Source organism: Melospiza melodia, chromosome 6, assembly GCF_035770615.1.
Source record: "Melospiza melodia melodia isolate bMelMel2 chromosome 6, bMelMel2.pri, whole genome shotgun sequence".
Lineage (NCBI taxonomy): Eukaryota > Metazoa > Chordata > Aves > Passeriformes > Passerellidae > Melospiza > Melospiza melodia.
This window is the reverse complement of record NC_086199.1, coordinates 26744766-26766671: the sequence shown is the minus strand read 5'-3', so window position 1 is coordinate 26766671 and position 21906 is coordinate 26744766. Positions and strand designations below refer to the sequence as shown.

General features: G+C 38.1%; 1 protein-coding gene across 6 annotated transcripts in view; it reads left to right on the top strand.

The window, feature by feature from the left end:
• AKAP6 (A-kinase anchoring protein 6) overlaps positions 1-21906 on the top strand; it is a 257113-nt gene that overhangs the window by 94856 nt on the left and 140351 nt on the right. For all 6 annotated transcript variants that reach the window (XM_063160393.1, XM_063160390.1, XM_063160392.1 and 3 more), the window contains exon 5: positions 9128-9250. In XM_063160393.1, coding sequence (XP_063016463.1) covers positions 9128-9250 — 123 coding nt within the window. The remainder of the gene's footprint in view (positions 1-9127; positions 9251-21906) is intronic.

Here is a 21906-nt window from a genome sequence, read left to right as displayed (position 1 = left end):
GAATGTGAATGCAGATGTAGGATTTCTCTGTACCATGAAGGATGTGCTCATTTATTTACTCAGTCCCTAGGAGTGCTTTGAACCTCACGCTGCTTTTGAGGTACAGCGCCCATATTTTCTCAGTGTGACCTCAATCCTCACCTGAATGAATGCAGGAACTTTGTCTGGCTCTGTTCCTGTTAATGTTGCATCTCAGGTGGGACGCGTGGCCACGTCAGCATGAAGAGATGCCAGCAGCCATTGCCATCAGAGCAGATGGCATCTCTGGAGGTTTACAACCAGCCCATACTGCTGTTCAGTTCCTACCAGAGGATTCTGTAAATGATGTAAGAATCAGGTGTTCCTGTCTTTCTGCTTCCTTCTCTCTGCCAGTCCACCTTGCTCTTCAACCCATGCAAAGCCACAATGACACTGGCTTTTCCTGTGCTGCTGTATTGCATTCCTGTGCACAGCTCTCTTGGCCTCGTGGCTACATGCTTCTCCCCAGCACTGTCCTTCCAGCCCATGGATTTTGTTTCTGTGGTTCTGGGTGTTCACTGATCCTTCAAAAGCCTGAGGGAATTGTTACCAGTGATGTTGGAATCTTCTCTGCTAATCTAAGAATTAGAACAGTGTTCTCTGGCAGCATTGGCTTAGTTTTGCCATATCTATCTTTGCTTCACGGTGAATCTGCTGGTACTGAGAATCCCTTTTTTAGATCTTACAAGTTTCCAACAGCAGTGAAGGATTTGTGGTGGTAGTACTTTTAAAGAGAAAGTAGACCTTCACCTTAAGACAATGTATAGGGTAAAGAAAGAATTATGTTTTTAGCATCATGGAAAAGTTTAAGTATCTACAGAGATACATTAAAGAGTGATTTTTAATATTTGGATTACCATAACCTGCTTTTTGTCCAAAAGCAGAAACAAAGTCAATAGTCCCATTGGGGCGGTGAATTTTCTGTTGCACAATTGGATGCACCGTTGTCAAATACAACTGTTTTTATTGAATTAAAAAGTAACACGTCACATGTTTCTCTTCACTTTTCATGCTTTTAAAGCAAATCCTACCTTTATGTTTGTGGTTCTTTTACCTAGAAGGCTTCAGGAAATTGAGAAATTATACATATTTTTTGCTATTCCTGCTATAGTCAGAATACAGTATGGAAAAATAGCTTGGACTCTAAACCCAGGAAAAATAATGAGCCATTGACTATCCTGTGGTTATGGAACAGAAAGTTCCATAACTATATAATTCATGGCCTATTCAATAGATGCCCATTAGATAAAATGCATTTAATAATAATTTCTGTGTGTGGTAGGTGGGCACAAAGCCTAGAGGTGGCACTCAGGAAAGATTTGTGTAATTAAACAGTCTTTGAAATTACATTATATAGAAGTAGGCAATATATAAAAATTGTTATGTCTTTACATAGATGTCCACTAAGAAAAGTATTTGATCTTTAACCAGTTTGGAGGGAGCATTTAAGGCACACATTCTGATAAACTGTGGTTATTGAGTAAATGTAGCACTTCTTTAGGAGACAACCTCCAAGCTGTATTTCTGAATAGTTTGTGAATATATCCTGAACCACATGTTAAGTATTTCCATCCTATGGATGTGTTTGGTCAGTTTTATATTTCTGTGAGGTCACTGCCTGTCACAGAATCTTGACAATATCACAAAAGAATATTTTCCATTGTGGCATCTTGGTTCCTTTGGGATCCCTAACATCTGTATTGCTAATGGTTTTATTGTTGCTTCTGGCTCTACCTCCAATTAAATTGACCGTGGCAGTTTGTTGCAGCCTCATCCTCTTGAGTACCTGGATTTCTTTGCCTTACCTTTGCCTATGAAGAAAGCACACTTTTATCCTTTTGAAAATAAAGTCCATGGGCAGGAATGTGTTCCTCCTGAGACTAATATGCAAGTCCTTTTGTGGTTAGACAAAGGGTTTTCTTAATGTATTCTGTGATAGAAGTGCCCTAAGAGCCAGCCCATCCTTGTACACAGACACCTCTGTGAGCTCAGTCTTTTTGTAAATTGGGAACAAACTTTACAACACTGCTGGCTTGCAACAAAATTGGGCATTCATTTTTAAGCACACAGCCTCATAACCAATTCTTTTAAGACGAGAACTCCCTTTGTGTAATAAAAGGGAAGGTAGAAAGAAAAAAGGTCTGGGGTAGTGATTTAACAAGCACTGTTGTCTAGTGCTTCCACGCTGAGGCTTGTGGAACAGAGCAGACCTTCCACCATCAGACTTAGCTATCATGTCAGATAATTTTGGAATGTTTGCATTTAATGGTCTGCAGTGTTGCTTTTAGTCTGATTTTAATCTTATTTTAGGTCATTAGAAGGGCTTTGTACTTTTAGAAATGCAATGAGCAAAAGTGTCTTAAGTATAAGCCAGCATACATGTAAAAAGACAATGTAAGAGTAATAAATTGAGTGGTGTTAAAATTGCATAGCTTGAAATTACAGGCCAAAATATATTGAAATAAATTTGCTACCCATGCCATTTCTTTTTCCTCAAAATGGAAACCCAAAATTTGATCTAGGATCAATACCGTAAAACTTTTCATAATGGTGCTAGTTGGGTGCAGTTGCTTCCTCTGTTTTATTGCATAATTTTGGCAATATTAATTTCGGTCTATGCATTTCCTTAAATGTGTATATCCAAATTCCCCATCTAAAAGAATCCCATATTAAAAAATCTACTAAATCCATATAAAATACTCCTGTTTTTAGTGTAAGAACACTTAAAAAAGGTTACATGTTTCCACTTTCTGTTTTTTGGTAGCCCTAAATGTGCTTTTGGACTAAAGCTCAAAACTACAGAACTGGGGTTTGGTTTACTTCCATTCTAAATGTGGTCCAATAAAAGCTGGAGTTGTAAAGTGATAGCTGCAGCTGAGATAGATACTGCCTCTTTTCCTATTCCATTCAATTAATGAAACCTGAACTTCAAAGTCTAAATGAGATCATTTGAAGTGCTAAAATTATTGAACACCAGAACTGTTTACTTTCCTATCTGACCAAGAAAAAAAAAAAGGAGAGCTTGTAATGTAAAAGTAAAATTAAACCACTGCCATGAAGTTAGGAAACTCTAAAAGTTCTAGTGCAAGAAGTGGTGGTAACATAGCTGAGAGCATGTGTGCATAGTTTTAAGTGACTCGATAGCCAACAGTTTTTTCATGACTGTGATAGTAAAGCTTTTCTGGGAGGTCTTAGTTGTGTGCTGCTCAGAAAATTGCAACCCAATGAAAAGGTGTCTGAGCAACACCCCTGACTAGTATGAGAACACGCAAAGATATCATCAGGAGCTGGAGCCTTTCTATAATCTCATAAGCACTTCAATAGTTATCACTAGCTTTCTAATTGTTACCAGAAGTTTAGTTAGATCAACTCTTTCTTATTTTGCTGGCAGCCCATAATATTTCTCCCGGGCTCTATTTTGTCCTTTTAAACCATGAGCATCGGCTGTCCCACCAACTCCAGAAGCATAGCTATGACCAGATACCAAAACTTATTTGATTGACTCATTTGGTGACATGAATATCATTGCCAGGTCTGTTACTGCAAACTATGAAGTGGAAAGTTAGTGGAGATATATTTCTAAAAGAGGGTGGATGGTCTCTGGCCAGAGATGGGGTGAACTTCTGAAATTCAATGGAAAGCTTAGGAGGGGACTGTAGAAGTTGTAGAAATACAGGGAGTGAGGAAATCCTGGTCCATGCCAAGAGGCAGTAGTGGGATGCAGGTAGTGAGCAGTGAGGTGTGCTGAGCAATCATCCTGATTAGGGAGAAATGTCTAAATCAGAATCCATCAAACAGGAGGAAGGGATAGAGTCAGGCACAAACTGCTTGGTTGCCAAAGGCTACCTACTTCTGTGTCCATTAAAAATATTCCATTCTTATGATGTACATTTGGGATAGAACACATCCACAGGCCTATTAAACGTAGCTAATTGCACGTGAGACTTGTTCCACCTCTGGAGGCCTTGCCCCCATGCTCCAGGGTCTCTTCCACTGGTGGCACAGCACCACAGCTGCTCTCCTGCTCTGTTATTCCACGTGCCAGACTAAACCAGGCTGCCTAAACCAAGACCTTTTGTGCAGCTGTACTGGGTGTAGAGAGCCCTGCAGCCCTGTGCCGCAGGTGGGGCGTCTGTATCTTCTGTATGCCCTTATGTTTAACAGAACAATTCCAGGCACATCCTTCCTCAGCCCAATATCCATGCATGCCTTTGGCCTCTGAGCATGCCTTTGCATGACTCAGCAAATGAATTCTCATTCTGGTGATTTAAAAAATTTGAGTGTTCTGGTCATTAATAAGAAAGTGTCATGATATTTTGTTAAATCCCATCAAATTTATATTTAATACTTCAGTTAATTAATTAATTCCTTAATTGTGCAGAACAATTGAATTAAGTATATTTTCATTTTATAAGATAATTAAGCAGATACACTAAGCTCTCTCCCCCCCATACTTAGAAATGTCTGTCTTATTCATTCTTACCCATCCAGAGAAAATAGAATTAGTCCACAAAAAACCCCAGCTTTCTATGTACTAAATTTCAAATGAAGCCATTTTTGCTCTAGCTTTTTTTCAGGGGTGTGTGATCAGGACTTTCTTCTTCCCCCTTGGAGAATTTGTAAAATTATCATGAAACAAAATGGAAAGCTGAAGGTTTTAAAGGTCAATGTTTAAGAATTTCCCACGTGAGGTATGGCTTTATCATTATCTTCAAACTTTACTACAGAAGCAGCTACAAATCATCCAATAACAACCAGAAACATTTGTTTCTCTACTAAGCAGTGTAGACTAAGAACAATTTTATGCTGTAGGAGCTCAAGTTTTTATGTCTAGCTTGCTAGCACAGTGCAAAACTATTATATTTGCAAAACTGAACCAGCTGCTCTAAAGGCAGAGACTGGATTATATTGGTGTGTCTTTTTTCTGTTCTGTTCCCTTTGATTCTCTCTGAGGAATTGTACAGTAATTTTTGGATTCAGTGTAGCCAGCTGTGAGTTTTCAACTTCCAGTAAATTTTGATGGAAAATACAATGCTTTAATTTCCTGTAAATTTCTACCAAAGTGCAAACTGGGTAGATTTGACAGTATTTTCATTGTTGTTTGATGCTGTGTAGATCAGACCCTTACACAGGAAAAATCAGCATACCTTTACTGAAGTTTTTACCTGTTGAAACATCTTCCTTTTTCCCATCTTAAAATTATGAAGAAAAATATCTAGAGAAAGAAAAATATAATCTCAGTTTTAAAAGGCAGAAAGGTAAGAAGTGTCTAGAAAGGGATGTAAAGTGTTTTCATGAATATCTTGTTAAATGAAGAGAAAAAAAAAATCTCCTCCATTGGTTAAAGTTTGCCATCCTGTGAATTTATTTCTTTCACTGAATATTCCTGGACTGGGGTTTAGGATTATCTTTTTAGGATTGCCTATCCTTTGTTTTAATATAATTCATCTTGTAATCTGTTTTTAAAAACATCTCTGTGAGACAGTCACAATAGATTTTCTGTGTTGTAAGACAATGTTTTCCACATTATTTTTTAGAACTGGTTTTGTGTCCACCTTTTATTTAAGACATATCCTGAGAAACATTTGAGATGGTGAGGAGCTATTCTAATGCTGTTTGTGTCCCTGACGACATGTACATCATTAATTGAACTCTAGTTAACCAGGCCGCCTCGATTACACAGAACTGACTCCGCGGTGGTCAGTCTGCAGAGGGGAGTGGCCATTCAGTCAGGGATAAGTTATGTTTTGGGCTTCCACTCTGTTATGAGCCTTAGGAGGATTAAAAACCCGGATCTGTAGTTGTGACAGGGCTACATGGGACTCCGATACCGCTCCTTCTCTAAGCGTGCGAGCGCAGGCGGCGTTTGCTTGTGCCTTTGGCTGCCCGGCCCAGCCGGGTCGTTCGTGCCAGGGCTGGGCTACAGCCGGCGGCGGGCACTGGCCTCAGCCTCGGAGCCTGTGGGAAGGAGCAGGGGCCGCTCAGGGTCCGGCCGGGTCCGTCCCTCCCGAGGCGCCGGCTCGGGGATCGGATCCTGGCACGGGCTTCAGTGTCCGAGCCGGGGCTGCTCCCTCCGGGCAGGGAGCCGCGGGGCTGGCGGCTGGCTCATCAAGGGCGGCTCCTTCCTTCCCCCGGGCATCAGGCTATTCAAATAAGTAGGATTGAATCCCGGGCACCGCTGGGAAAAAGAAAACCCGAGGGCATTGTTTTGATCACTAATTCAGGGCGAATGAAGTGGGACCTGCATTGCTGAGATTTAATCTCACGTGCAATTTGCGATACAAATAATTTTCTATTTCTCACGCTCTCTAGCAGCTGCAACCGGACCGTCTGTAATTTGTGCCCCGGTATGCGCAGAGGGGTGTCCCTTCGGTTGTGTGCCGTCGCTGCTGTCCCCGCCGTGCTGTCCCCGCCGTGCTGTCCCCGCGCCGGGAGGTGGCGCTGTGGGCCCAGGCACGGCGCGCGGGCGGGCGCGCGGCGCTCCCTCAGCCGGCGGCCCGCGCCGCCCGTCCCGCCCTGCCCTTCCCGCGGCCCGCGCTCCGCCGCCCTCGGCTGCTACAGATGTGCGCTTGTGAATGGTTTCAATAAAATTTTATAGCCGTCATTTGAAAAATGGTAGGATTATTGTGATTTGTGCAGCCTGGCAGAAGAGAGCCCGCCGGGGCTGGCCGCGGCCGCTGCTCCCCCCGCCGCGGGCTCCCCTCGGGCGCAGTGTCCCCCGCCGCGGTCCCAACGTGCCAGGTGGCACTGGCTCTTCCAGCATTTTTTTTCTTTTTCTTTTTATTTTAGTTTTCCTTTTTCTTCTTTCGGAGATAAGGTTCCTCATGGTGGCTCTCTAAGAGACCGTCTCTGTTTTTTTGTCCAGGCCTCCAGACGGGGCCCCCGGCATTCCCCGCTCCGCACTGGGGCCCCTGGCCTGCGTGGCGAGGGGACGCACGAGGCTGCTGGAGCTGGATGCTTGCGAGTGTCTGAGCACCAGCGGGAAGTAGCAAATGTTGCAACACAGGCAGATTTTGTGAGAGGACAGAAGTACCTCCGTGGCTAATAGTTGCTTTTTATACTGATGCGAGCCTTCAGTGTTTCCAAGCACCCTTTTGAAGGCATACAGACATTGAGTACTGCCGGCAGATGTTATACGTGTCTGTCCGTGTCTGTCTCCGTAAAATACATGGCGCATGTACAAGAGAGAGCCTTTTTTTTTTCTTTTTGCTTACCATATCACCTTGTCTCTCAAGGACAGCACATTGCTAAAATGCAGGCAGAGATTTATTGGAGGGACAAGAAGGACTTTACTCCTTCTGCTCTTCTCCTCCTCGGCTCATGTCTCCCACTCCTCTGCCATTCTGGCTCTACTCATCTCATGCTCCACTGTGAGCTAGAAGAAAGTAAGCAATGGAGCAAGGAGAACATCTTGCTCCTGCCCCTGTCCATAGATTGACATGGGGGAACATAGCTCCTGTGGTATGATAGTCTGTTGAGAGACAGCAGATATGGTTGCCTTCATTACTTGCCCCAGAATAAAGGCATGTTGTCCCAGTCACCACAGCCACTGGATTGCTCTCCCAGTCTTTTTTGCCTCTTTCTGGAATGCCCTGGAAAATAGCCTACAATGAAACCTGCACAGTACCAGTTTGCTTCCTTATAATGGTTTGATATATAGTAGGTTCCATAAATAGAGACAGCAATAGTCTCCTTATCCTGAGGTCTTGTGGGCAGTCACATAAAAAAATTAGTCCTCTGAGTGCTGAAATGGGTGCTGTCATGCCTGCAGTATGCACTGCAGCTTCCTGCCAGACTCTAGCTTTGGTTTAGAAGCACTGGGAGCCAAGAGTTGGTTGCTGGATCCTGATTCTTGCCAGTGCTGGATCAAAATGGCTCTTTGACCTTGACTTTTGAAGGAAGTGTGGCTCTGCTTGGTCTCAGTTATTACCATTGCCCCTTTAAATAACATAGCTATGCGCCTACTGCTCAGACTCCTTTTTCTGTCTTGTTTAGAATTCCAGTTTCATGTGCAACTTTGGAGAAGAGGTTTTGGGCTCCTGAGACACTCAAGAAATGTTTAAAAGTTCTATGCTTAGTTTGCTTTTAGCCCTCAGAATGGACTAATTATTAGCAGAAATAATTTACTAGAGTAGGGAGACTGAGGTGTACTGAGTGTATATACTGAGTTGTTACCCATCTGGAAATTTAAATTCCCACTATGCTGGAAATTCATAGCTAATGACTAATAATATAACCAGTATTAGACCTAACTTAATCTAGTCTTACAACACTTGTAATGGATGCACATTCCTCTTCAGAGTTAATTTTCAGGGTGCTTATAAACATCACGGTCAGTTTATTCCATTTACTCTCTTGCTTTGTGGTGGATAAGACTTCGGTAAAATTATCTGTACTCAGTATGTGCTGATAGAATCATCCAATCATGTAAATTCAGGGGCACTATTTTTAATCAGACAATATAATTGGTACTAATCTTGAAATAAATGGTGCTCCTGAGAAACAGGAGCTCCTGTCTTCTCTGGAGCACCATCTGTGTGGCTCAAATGCAATCAGCAATATTTATATTAAATGCTATATATTCTGCCTCATCTACTGTTTGATTTCCTCTCTCTGAGTCTCATGCTATGAAACAAAACAGGAATCTCAACACCCAAGTTCTGACAAGTAATTTCTTCCCTCGATCTGCTGTGTATACCTTGTTAATACAGCTTTGTTCAGCCCTTTTGTCAACATTCAGTGCTCATAGTAACCCAATCTGCTCAGTGCAAGGTCTTAAGCTCAATTTTCATTATAATTTCTATGAAGCTTTTTATATATCTCCCTCACATTCTCTAAAACTTTGCTGTTTTCTCTATTTCATCCAGTCATATGGATTCCACATTGTCTTGTCCCAAAATATCACATTGGATTATTCCCAGAAACACTGTTCTGCTACGCAGTTACCAAAAGACCACTCTCTAATTGTTTTGTTTGTTTGTTTTAGGTTGTAAGAGGTAAAATTTTACTTTTTTGGTTAAAAAATATAATAAAATTGAGCATACATTTTTCACATTGCCTTTTACTAACCAATGCTTTACTTGTTCTTTCTTTTTTCTTACATGGAAAGGGGTTTGTAAGCAAGCTGGATGAATTCATTCACTGGTTAAATGAAGCCATGGAAACAACAGAGAACTGGACTCCTCCTAAAGCAGAGACAGACAGCCTGAAACTATACCTGGAGACACACTTGGTAGGACAAGATTATACTGTGATTGCTGTCTGTAATTGAAGTGTTCTGCTGTGCTTTTTATTTGATTATTACTTTTTAATTGCTAGTGTGCGTCTATATTTTAATGTAAGATTTGCAGCATTGCAGTTTATTTAATGGAAATGCCAACAAATTATTTTAATGAAGATACCAACAAATTATTTTCTGTACTTGAAATATGTACTGATAGCTTTGTAAAAATTAAACTACTCTAGCTGGTAAAAAGAAAAAAAAAGTACAGAAAGTCAAACTAAGAAATTTCCTCTCTTTCTGCCAAAATCTTAGGTTCTTACCAGTATGAAATGGAAGAAAATGTGGTGATAGCACTACTCTGAGCCAATGACCTAGACACCCCAGTTATATGAAACAGTGCATTAGCTGAGCCCACATGAGATCATAAACCCCCAAAGCTCAGCCTCATTTCCAGTCTCTGATAATATTATGGTAGAAAATGATTTGACAGTCCCAGGAATTCACGTGATGCGTTACAGGAAAAAATGTCCTCTTAATCCCTACCGTAATGCTGGAGTGACCATTATTAAATTAATCAAGTATACATCAACTACATGTACTGTTAAAACCAAACTGAAAACTGTCTTTGGGGTTTCAGCTTTGCAGAAAGCTCTCCTGTCTGTTGCTCTTAAACATTTCTGTTGTAGTAGTGCAGTCACTGGATTAAGTGCCCATCGTGCTAGTCTATCAAATCTGGTATGAAGACACTTCATTTTTCCTCATGTTGCAGATTTTGTTTTCTGTGGCAGAGTTCAGATTTTTGCCTTGCCTTCTGCACACACTCAGTTCCATGATTCCCATTGTGTTTACAGGTGCTCTGAAGGCCCAGAGCGCATCGTGAAATGAGATCTCAGAAAAGGCATTGGTCACTTCAGTTTGTTTTCTTTGTACTCTGCAACATGAAACTTCTGATGAGAACCTTTTATGAGTAGAATCACAATTTCCACTCTTGACTGGATAAAAAGAAACATATTCCAGGTAGCAGGGCAATCACCAGGCTGAGTAACTCTCACAGTCAGTTTCTTTTCCCCTTTCTTCCATGAGGAGGAGCACAGTAGCTCATTTGCAGACAAATTACTTCCAACTTTTCCATGTGGTTCTTGGGGAGGTGAGGCCAAACCTATCTATATCAGAACTGGAATGTGGAATAGTAGCTCAGAGGCAACTCCATCATTGCTAGAGGTAGTCCAGAAAAATGAGTAGTGGGCACTTGTACTTTCCCCTGTCAGCAGTTAGGCTCCCAGCTGCCCTCTATGTATCTGGGCTAAGGAAATTCTCATATGCTTTCAGGATCATTATGTTATGAAGCAAGGTGGGATTTTTTTTACTTCATTACAGAAGTAAAATATCTAAAGAATGGTTCCGTTTCTATTTTATATTTGATAATATTATAATTATTTTATGGCATCTATATCCAGTGAAAAACTCACTGCATAACCTGAAAAACCATAACTGAGTTTTGTTTCTTGGATTTCAGAAAATGTATGCTATTATACTAGTTTCTACACAGCAGAAAATGCAGAGCATTTTGTAGCGTGGAAGATAGTTATTTGTATTAACTAGATTGTCAGCTTTTCAGTGGCTTTTATCTGTCAGACATCCTAATCTGTGTTTAAACAGAAGTATATGAACTTCAATTCGTGTTAAGCTCACTGTTGAAATTTCCCTTAGTTAAGCATTGTAAGGCCATGGTGATCGTGGCTTGTATGAGGGACTTATACTTCTCATTTTCTTCTTTTGCCAGTCAGATTATCCATGTCAAACTCACCTAAGATATGCTGAAGTAAAGGATTTGGAACTTTACATTATTAGGTTCCAAACTTACAGGTTTATAATACAGACACTGGTAGTAAACTAGATGGGAAAACAAAGAAAATGTCTTGGTTGTTTCCTGTGTAGTGCATCTACACCAGCATATCTCCTAACTGTTTCCTCATTGGTGCACGTTTTCTCATCACAGAATGGGTGAAAACTTGAATGTAGTTGATTTTATTGGTAGAGATATATCCTTAGCCTTTGGCACAAGTTATCAATTCCGTGAAATGTGATACTGTTTTCTTTGAAGTACATTTGTTGTGATGACAAAATTCGTGCCATAAAGGGGGAATATTTTGCATTTATGAATGAAATATCTTCTGTCAAAATTTAAGAAAAGAAAATAACAGGAGCAAGAAAACACAAAAAATGCACTTGTTCCCTTTGTCATTGTCTGGGAAAAGTTCTGCAGAGGTGACAAGGAGACGGTTGAGAACATCTTCCAAATTTTTCAGTATGTAAAATTGTAGGCTGTCACTTTAGGATTTTAATGTAAACTGTTGAAAAAGGTTTGAATTTTAAAATCTCTCCCCACTTAGCCTTGCTTTTCTTCATCTTTGACATTTCAAGAAATGGTGTGGCACAGACACATAAATAGAGTGTGTTTAAAAAAAAAGGTATCACAAAAAACCTACAGCATCAACTTGTGAAAATCCTTGCATGAGGTAATGCTTATGTGAGGAGTCAAATCTCTTGAACAGGATGGCAATTCAAGTGTCATAGCATGACATCAGCTTAAATTGGTACAATTCCCCAAACAATTATTCTTGTTAATTCTTGTACCTGGCCTGGCAATACTGTCCACAAGGATGTTAATCAACACTTTGAAGCACATGAATAGTGTTTGTCTATAGCTCTTGGCTCGGCAAGAGCTGCCTGCAGAGGCATCTCTGTAGGTGTCTGGAGGTCCTGCCTGGACAGCTCCTGAAACAGTGGAGCACACTGTGATAAAGGTGGAAGGCAGCCTCTCCTCAGTTTGGTCTGTTTTTTCCAATTATCTCATCTGCACAGAGACTAGCTGGGGAGTTCCTGAACCACCAAGGGAATTCACAATTAAATGCACTGTGTGTGCATGCAGGCACAGGCCTGATACCCAAATACACCACAATTATAACTAGTAACTGTAAGACCTATTGGAATGTCATTCTTAAAATCACAGCTACAACTTACACTCCATAGATTTTGCCACGATGAGAAACCATACATATTGCTGAGGAGTATGATTTTTTTCTACAAACTGAAAGGTATTCTACATCTTGAATGTGTGCTGTAATAGACAATCTTCAGCTTAGAGACCAGTTTTCTTGCAAATTTTAAAACCTAGCTCCCTGATGTTGTGCAGAACAAAAGTTGCTATATGCTTCATTTTAGATAATACCAAAGCACAAATCTATAAACTGAAATGCTCTCAGAGATCCCTGAAATAGTGACTGAAATTATTCTTTCAATTTTACAGGTCTTCACAACTCAGTAATATTGGTTAAACTGATTTGGGAGCTGTGTGCTTCCCATTCATATGGAAGGGCTGACATGGAGCAGCCACCCCTTGAACATCTGGCACTCTGCAGGCAGCCACCCAAGCCAGCAGATGTTGAAAACACTAATATGTTTTCATAAAACAGGCATGTTTTTCAGTAGAAATCTACTTTTCCACAAAGGTCTCACTCAGTCCTACTAGAGAGAAAATGAAGCAGATTTAAAATTTTTGGAACAATTAGGTTAAAATCAGTTCCTAATGAAGAGATGGCTTTGTTTGCCTTACCAAAAAGGAACTTCTGAAAATGGTTCCTGATTCACTTCATCTTTTGTATCTCTCCTTTTCTGTTATGCTGATTCTTGCCCATTGGCACCCTGATCAAAATCAGCTGCTAGCACACTGTGCTTAGACTTTGTGGTATGCAAATCAGTTTTCATTAAAAACAGTGTCCTGAAGGCAGCTTATGAGCTAAAAGCATCTGTCTAGGTGGTACTGCTGTGCTTGTGAAACCAAGCTGACTTTCTAACCAGCCTTACAAATAAGAATACACCATGTATCTCTTGACCATTTAGGTTGGCTAAAAAAGACATTTAACTTTATCCATGGCCTGATAAGATACATTGTTTTAGCACAGTAAAGAAGTAAGCTAGCTGCTGCGAAGAACAGAAGAACCACTGAGGAAAAGGTTTACACAAAAGGTACTATATATATTTGCTGAGGCCTGGAACTTTTATAGTTTTAACTTTTTCCTTTGCTGTTAACACAGTACTTTGTGTTTTTGTTGCTGCACAACTCCTACTTTTGCAGTGTAGTGTGGTGTGCTCTTAGGTCATTGTACTAAGCCATTTCTGTATCTGGAGGCATGCTTAGGGCTAGGGAACACAAGATATTTAAATGGGATCCTGCAAATGAAAAATATAATATCTTACACTTATTTAGGTGCAACTTTTTGAATACTTCTTGCATTATTAGTAGATGTTGGCAAAAAATATTTTTACAGTAGAGATAAAACTAATTAAGGTAAAGTCTTCTTAGAAATTTGGAATTAGTAGTCAAGTATTTTTCTCCATTTTTGTCCAGGAGGACTGTTCTTGCTTCTTGGATTTCTTAGGCAAAAATATATATTCTGCTTAGTTGAAACTAGAATAACAAATATTGTTCTGTAAAAACCACAGGTGGTGAGGATTGCATGTAGTTATTGCAATACAAAGTGTGGTTTGGGTATAACTGATAATATCCATCATTAGTAATTTCTTAATTTTCTTTTCAGATCCCTGTCAGTAATATTTACTCCGATTTAGTCACAAGCTTTGTGCCACATTAAAATCCCTTTTAGCCCAGAATCAGTTCATTATATTAACCTCCTTAGTCACCATATTTACTTTACTTGTTAGAGTCTTAAAAATATCATAGTGCAAGCATCATTAGTATTTTAAAGCAAATTAGACAAGTTGATTCACCCTAGCATTTCCTTTCCTTCTGTACATGGAGTTAAGATATCATCTCCATTCAGAACCAAATTCTTCTTAAGATACCGGGGGCTTGAGGTTTATTATCCAAAGAGAAATGAAATAAGAATTTTTCTGTCTCTGTTATAAATGTTTCTGGCCACATCATAGCTCAGCAATTTCTGAGCTGAAAATAGCAAATGCCTTCATACAGAAAATAGATTGTATTTTCACATTTAAGAAATTGTGTTGGTGAAGTAATGATGCCTCAGTGATATTTCATGATACCTGATTGTCTGTTTGTAACAAGACTGCTATGTCTGAAAAAAAGGATCATTCTCATCTCCCTGGAAAATCTCATTTTCTGAAAAATGTCAGTTTAGAGAAGTATTAAATATCTATTCTTATTGAAAATAAGGTTAAATACACATGCCTTGGGCTAATCTACCAACTGTCTTTGTAGTAGCAGCAGTAATGGTAATTTTATTAAAGGTATTAAAGCTTCTGAAATGGCTAAGTTATGTATTGTACTTTTGCTATATGGGAATTTCCAATGTGCATGGCAGCTAATTTAGATAATTTCCTCAAAATATAGAATACTTTCTTCAGGATGATGGCACTAAAGAGTGAGCACCATGAGTGGCCTAATATTTTGTTTCTCTAAGGATTTGGATTTGTTTAGCCTATTGTTTGCTTGAATTTTTAAATTTTATGATGTTTTTTATATTGAAAGGCATTTTGAGTGTGCATGAGTGTAACTCAAATTTCACAGGCTAATAAAATGATTTAATAGGAAGTAAGATGGCAAACTTAAGCAGAATACAAGTATATTGTCAGTTTTGACTATTATTCAGCTTTCAAAATCTGTAAACCAAATAACCTCCATGTAAACTTTTCTGTTTCTTGAGTTAAGGTATAAAAATATTGCTGTCTTTCCAATACATTTGGCTCTACCTGTATTATAGTCTGAACCCAGAGAATGTAAATTGCAGACTGTGGGAAAAATAGAGCTTTTGGAACTGTTTGGACTGTTCTTCAAATTTAAAACACTTTTTTGGTGACTAAGGAAGAGTAAAAGCAAGCATATAAGAAAGAAAATCCAGGTATATTGCCCTTTTATTAACAGCACTGCTGTCCTGACCAATACAAAAATTCTGCATTTGATCTAAAGATGATTCCCATAAGGTCATGCAATGAAAAATGAAAAAGCTCCTAGGTTATGGTCCTAGGAGCACAGAAGTAGATCTATTATGATTTGGGTCAGTTATTAACATGTATGTTTTTAATGAAGGAAGAGAATGTCCATGTACTGTCTTCCTGTACACATAGTCCCACTCCAGAGGTTTGTTTTGTGCAAGCTTGGAGTATAAGAAATAGTTTCTTTGGAATTTTCCTAAAGACTTCATACTCTTAAGAGTACTACTTTTTTTCTATCCTGTCTTTCAAATTTGTAGATACTTACCCTTGTGTAGGTATTTTGTGCAGCTGCAAATTAAAATAATATTGCATTTACTTTCGTTTTTGATTGGTTTGAACCTTCCCAGGACAGTCTTTGCTACCCCCTCTTTCGCATAGGAAGGAGATAGGGCCCTATAATAAAAGGTAGATCTGCTGGGCCTGCCTGTAACACATTGGTTGTTAACTACCTTCACAGAGAACTGTACCAGCTTTTCTAGTTCTGAGAGCTACAGTCATCTCTGGACAGAGGGGACAATAAACCAGAGGCAGAACATATTAGGATGTTATCCTAGAATAGCTTTGCTTCTTCTACTGAAGGAAAAGGGAAATTGTAATGTTCAAAATCTGAACCCTCACTTGTGAGGATTTTGAAGTCTTCTATTCTACATATATGAAACTATAGTGTATTATCTGTGCCTCAAAAAAAATTGCTCTCTTGTCTTAATGCATGATGTTTGAGGTTTAAAAAGTTAGAATTCAGACTTTGGGAAATTTTTAAATTCATTTGCACTTGTTAGTAAATCTGAGCAAGGCAGGATAACTTGATTTTGCAGTGTTGCAAATGTTCACTTCCTCTCAATTCTTACTACCCAAAACTGTAAAACTTTTATGTCCTGAGGTATCCCAAAAAGGAGATACTGTAAGTCTGAGTGGTGAAAGGGATTGCACTGGGTCTGTTGTGTGTTTGGCCTGCAGAAGACATTATTTGCATATAGGGGATTCAGAGACTATAATAATACAATGAAATTGAATCACCATTATAAAATACTAGGCACTAACCTAATAAGAAAATTTTAGTGAAAAGTATTTCACATAAATTGTGACTTAGAAGCTTTGGAGCTTCGTGTATGACAACCTGGTCATGCTCTTTACACAAATTTATCATAGTAACTTTTGAAACACCTTTAAAAATTATTTGAAATTAATGTTTATTTTACTAATAAACTGCACCACGCTTATGTAGGAACTCTCTTAATTGTAATTTTTTTGTCTATTAAAATGCCTGAAATTTTAGTATTGTTATGCTGGTATTATCAATATAGATGCAGTTGGTAATTTGTTTTTGGAAATGAAATTAAATTTATTTTTATAAAATTTGGAGATTGTAAATCATTAAAAATATAATGCCAGCATCTCAAAGGACAAACAAGCACACTTTCAGCAGCATTTAAATAGCTGTGAAGAGCTATTGACCACTCCCATGGTTGTGTACTATGTTAGACAGAGACATAATATCATTCACATTTTAAGTACTCAGAGTAGCAGAATTATTGTCCCTGTTTTGGTGTTTGCAATGCCAAAGCATTCAGGAGATACACAGAAAATTCAGGAAACGAATGGAGGTTTCGATTGGTAAATATTTTTATTTGCATCTCCTATGATACTTTTTTCTCTTTCTTAATTCTATAAATGAATTGGGTTAATAATCTGACATATTAATTTATTAGCTACATTTTGCTAAGATGGAATTTTAGTTCACCTTCAAGTTACATGAAAACTTTTGTCTGTACATATATAAAACTTCATATCCCCTGATATGAATATCTCCTTCATATTCCCCTGAAACTAAGATCTTTCAAGAACTGTTTTAAAACTCCATAGTGTTAATTCCAGAGAGTTCATTTTGGTCTGATAGTAAGTAAATTTAAATAAGATTTAAATATTATACAAGTGTAAGTTATTTTCCCCTTGGTAACTCCATATTTATCAAGGCTGGTATGCCCCATGAACTCGTGTTTGGTTTCCAAAGCTGTTATCTCTTGGTTGGCTTTTTTTCTGTGCATGGTGGGGCGATACAACTTGGACATATTTTGATTAGGTAGTGTTTTGGGCATGGTGTCTCTGGGTGGAAGAGATGTACCTAGAAATGTGTAAGATAAAACAGAACAACAAGTCAGAAAACTGTGGTTTCTGCATCTTATTTTCTGAGTATCTCAAGAAGGCAAGGAATGATTAAGGGTAATTGTATACAGTGGCTGCATGTGCAATTCACCATGATTATGGCAACTTAGCAATTGTTTCACTGTATAGCAATTTTACCCATGCCAATTCCTGCCTGTGTTCTTCCCTCATTGTCTCTTGATAATAGACAAATGGAGATTCAATTTAGGAAGCCTCATGTGAACTTTTTTTTGACAATGAAATATGTTTGGACAGACACAATCAAAGAGAAAGTTACATAGTGAAACACAGAAAAAATAAATTAGAGCTGGCAGCAGAAGAATTTAAGTGAATTTGAAACAAAAAATATCCACAAAAATGGCCTCTATGTCTTCTAAATCTGCAAAATAGGCATCCTGGAGAATAGGGCTAACTATAATTTTTCTCAATATCTAAAATTATGCATTCAAAACTTGGCTAAATTACCTAAAAGGTGGCAAACACAATGAGGAGTGACAAACAGAAACTGAGAGACCTGAAACATTTAATGTGAGGAAGATTGAGTTATTCATGTTCAAGATGTAACTAAGGGAAAAACCACATAGATTGTTTAATACCAGTATGGCAGAAGATGTGACAGAGAAGAAAGGGGTGAGGTGATTTTACAGAAGTATGAATTACTATGGGACTGCTGGAGTAGAGCCTACCTCTTTGTATTTAGTTTTGCCCACCCAACACAAATTCTATGGCCATGTGACAGAGCTAGGTTACTGCTCTGTCAGTGCATTTGCAGTCCTTACTCCCACATTTTTATCCAGTCTAGGTTTAATGGTCTCAAGGGATCTGGGCTTTCACTGTTTCCCTTAGGAGGTTATTATACAATGTAATACATCTGACTTTCATGGGAAATTTAATATTTGTCTTAAATTTTCTCCTTCTTAATTTAACTCCATTAGTCCCATCTACTATACCTTCTGATACTGTACTAAGTCTTTTTTTCTACTTGGTGTTCAGGTTCATGAAATGTAAAACAGACAAAAGCAGCAAGGACCTTTCTTTTAATCAACATTTAATCCTGTTTATTTCTTATTTGTTCCACCATTTTCACTTTTAAAGAAATTTTGCTTGTTAACTAAACACCCAACAGTTTCTTTCCTTGTAAATGCAGTTGATTCTTCACAGACAAAAGGTACATTCAGATCAAGTGAAAGATGGAGAATGCATATGAATCATCAGAAGGTAAAATCATTCCCAGGGTTGCTATAGTTAGCTCTTTACTAAGCATTTTGATCCCAGAATTTTCAGTTAATATTTTGTTTAGATGAATGATAAACTTACAGAGAGAAATCATTTGAGCAGTCAAACCATATCTGATCCACATCTACAGTAGCGCAATGCCCATATCACATGACGATTATGGAATTTCAGTAGTGAGGTTCCCAGTTTTATGCCAATTTTAAAGGCATTTTATATTATGATCTGGTATTGTGAACCAACATAAAAAGTAAAATAGTTATTTTGCCCATTTTTATCTGCTTACAGCTGCCAGTGGAAAGAATTGCCCCCAGAGAAACTAAAAAAATTTTATCTTTTAAAGTCTTCTCATTGTAGCAGAGGCTAAAAGACCAAATCTGCTTTCCACTAACTATTCCCTCTTAAAAATAGCTAACAGTTTCCACTGGTTACAGAAGAAAATCCATGGTTCATCTAAAGCAAATGATGGTCATGTTCTGTTAGGCATTAGAGGTTTGTTTAGCATTTGGTGATAATTGGCCCCTTGGTCATCATTGCTGTAGGGAAGGCATGTTCTTAGTTCCAGAAAGAGAAGAAAAAACACATAGTGGGTGCTGATGCTTCAGAGGAGGGTTCATCATGCTCTCCTTGAAAAGCAAAGGTAGAATCCCTGCTATTGGAAGACTCAACCTTGCCTATGGAGCTCCATAAAGCATTTCCATAGTGCTTGTGCTCCTTTTAGCAGGTGGAGTGTCAGTCAGATGAAAATGCAGCTTAAAATAAAAGAAGAAAATTAAAAATTCTTTGTAGACATCTAGGTTTTATGGAAAGCATGAACAAAGGACACATTGACTGAAACCATTTCACATGTAATATTTAGTTCCCAGGAAAACATATCCTAGTGGTGCTTATTTAATACCAAGTAAGTTTACTTTAAAAAATGAGGCTTTACTAGAAGCTAAATGTATAACCATTTCTATGTTAATATAAGGACAACTCATGCAGTAGTTCTCTTTTTGATTTACTGAATGTCATTGGAAGTTAGTAGTCAGGAGTCTGAAAATACCACTAGGTTATTACATGGCTTATTAGGTTATTAACTCAAATTATTAACCTAAATTATTAACACAAATTCTTAAATAATAGGCACTGTCCAAACAGAAAATTTTTGTATCATCAAAAATACTGAAGGAAAAAGAAGAAGAAGAAAATAGACAGCTGCCCTTCCATGACCAAAACTTGAGTTCAGAACTTGGTATTTTGTAATAGCAAATTATTGGAAGGTAACTGTGCTAGGAGCAACACAGGTACTTACAAAAGTAGCTGTATATTAAGCATATAAAAATAATTTTTCAGGAATTGTTTCAAGTCATATTCCCTTTAAGACAAATGAAGTGGGCATGCCATATCTTTTCTACCAGCAACTGTTCCCATTGCTCTAAATTTCACAATTGAATTATATCTGTCACAGTGAGTGTTATATTAAAAGTGCTACATTCTTAGCCAAATTATATGTGCAACTATACCTAAATGTAGAAGTCCATATTTCAGTAGTGTAGATGTCTCAAAAACACTAATAGGAAATTTTAAATTAATCTTCCTTTTTCAAATTCTGAAACCATAGAATCCAGGAGAGTTAGATAATTTTTAATTGTCTGTACTATTGCTCTAAGAAATAAACATTCTAGAAACAGTAATATTATTCATAAAGGTATTTAAAAATATAAAAAATTAACCTAAAGAAAATTCTCTTTTGGGGTACCCCAGTGCACCACACATTCTGATAGTATACTGAACTGAGAAAATTAAGATATTTCTTTTAATACATTGTATTAATCTGACAATAGGTGTAAACTGCTATGTCATCCAAACTAACCTATATTTATGTGTGCATTGTAGGTTCACATGATACCTAGTTGCTGATATGTGTTTCAGAGACAGTGCATTAGAAACAATCAACTGATACATTATGTCTTGAAAAAAATCATGCTTATAGTAACTCTCCGTGCCTCTGGAAACAAACAAACAAATAAATTCTAGTTATCTGTCCTTACTGCAGAGATGACTAGGTAAAGACCTGGGTGTTTTACCAAGTTATAAAGATTTTCTAAGAACAGAGGGAAAATGTTGCATATCAGAGCTCAATATGTGTACACAGTGTAGGATACCTACACAATATAAGCATCCTAAATTTAAGTAGGTATAACCATCAAATAAATCCTATGAAGAACTTAAAATATTTTTTCCCCACAGTTTTTTTTCTCCACATTTTTTTCCTCCACTTGTACAGAAAAGTAAGATATGAGGGAGAGATTATTATATAGTGCTCTTTTATTTTTAGTGTTTTCAGAGTCCAGCATAGATCAGGAGGTGCTGCTTTTTTAACCCATGGATGTTCTGCACTATTGTAATCTTCTGGATCAATAAGTTTCCTGAAAGTCAGGGGATGCCTTCATTTTGTGAAGGCTGGGCTCCTTTGCCCCATGCCAACAGCAGAAGATAGCACTCTTGGTGCCTTGTATTTACCCCATTGGTGTTTTAATTTCATTTATTATAGTTGTGCAGCTTTTCTAAAACTGCGTGATTCCTACCTCACTTTTCCTTTCTTGCTAAATAACTGTAGTTGATAGTTATTTATAAGTACATGGTGATCACAAAAAGTGAAGAGAACTTTGTAAGGAAATTTTGCTTGTTGCAGCTTGTAAACTACATTTTATACACTGTGGTTCTAGGGATGACATTAATGTGTTGTTTAAAAAGCTGCTGTCAGGCCAATGCACATGCATTTTCCATAATGTATACGTGCTCATGTGTGATATTTAGACTGCTCTATAGCAGCAAATGTGCCTGGAAAAATGGCTTTGATTAATTGACTTCCCTCCTCTTCTTTCCTCTCTTCACATGCAAAGGCTCCATTCATTATCAGGAAAGATCAGAGGAGGAGGGGAGCAGAGTACCTGGGTCACACGCTGTTAGAGTTACAATTTTCCAAATGCCATAAGTAAACAGTAGGGAACAGGAAATATCCAGGATGGGAGGAGACTTCTGTGTTTGAAGGTCTTCCTTCATTCCAAATATTTGTTCTGATTTTATCTTTAGCTGTGTAAATTTGCATTTCTCCATTGTATATACATGTAATACTTGTTACATCTTCAACTCCTGTCTTTTTCATGTGTCACATTTTCATCCCCTCAGGTATGAGAAACCTTGAGCCTTGATTGAGGGCTATTCCTTCCACTGTTCCTTGTCCAGTTCTTTTTCCTTAGGAATGACTAGAAATTATATATACATGTATAAATCTAAATTCAAAAGTC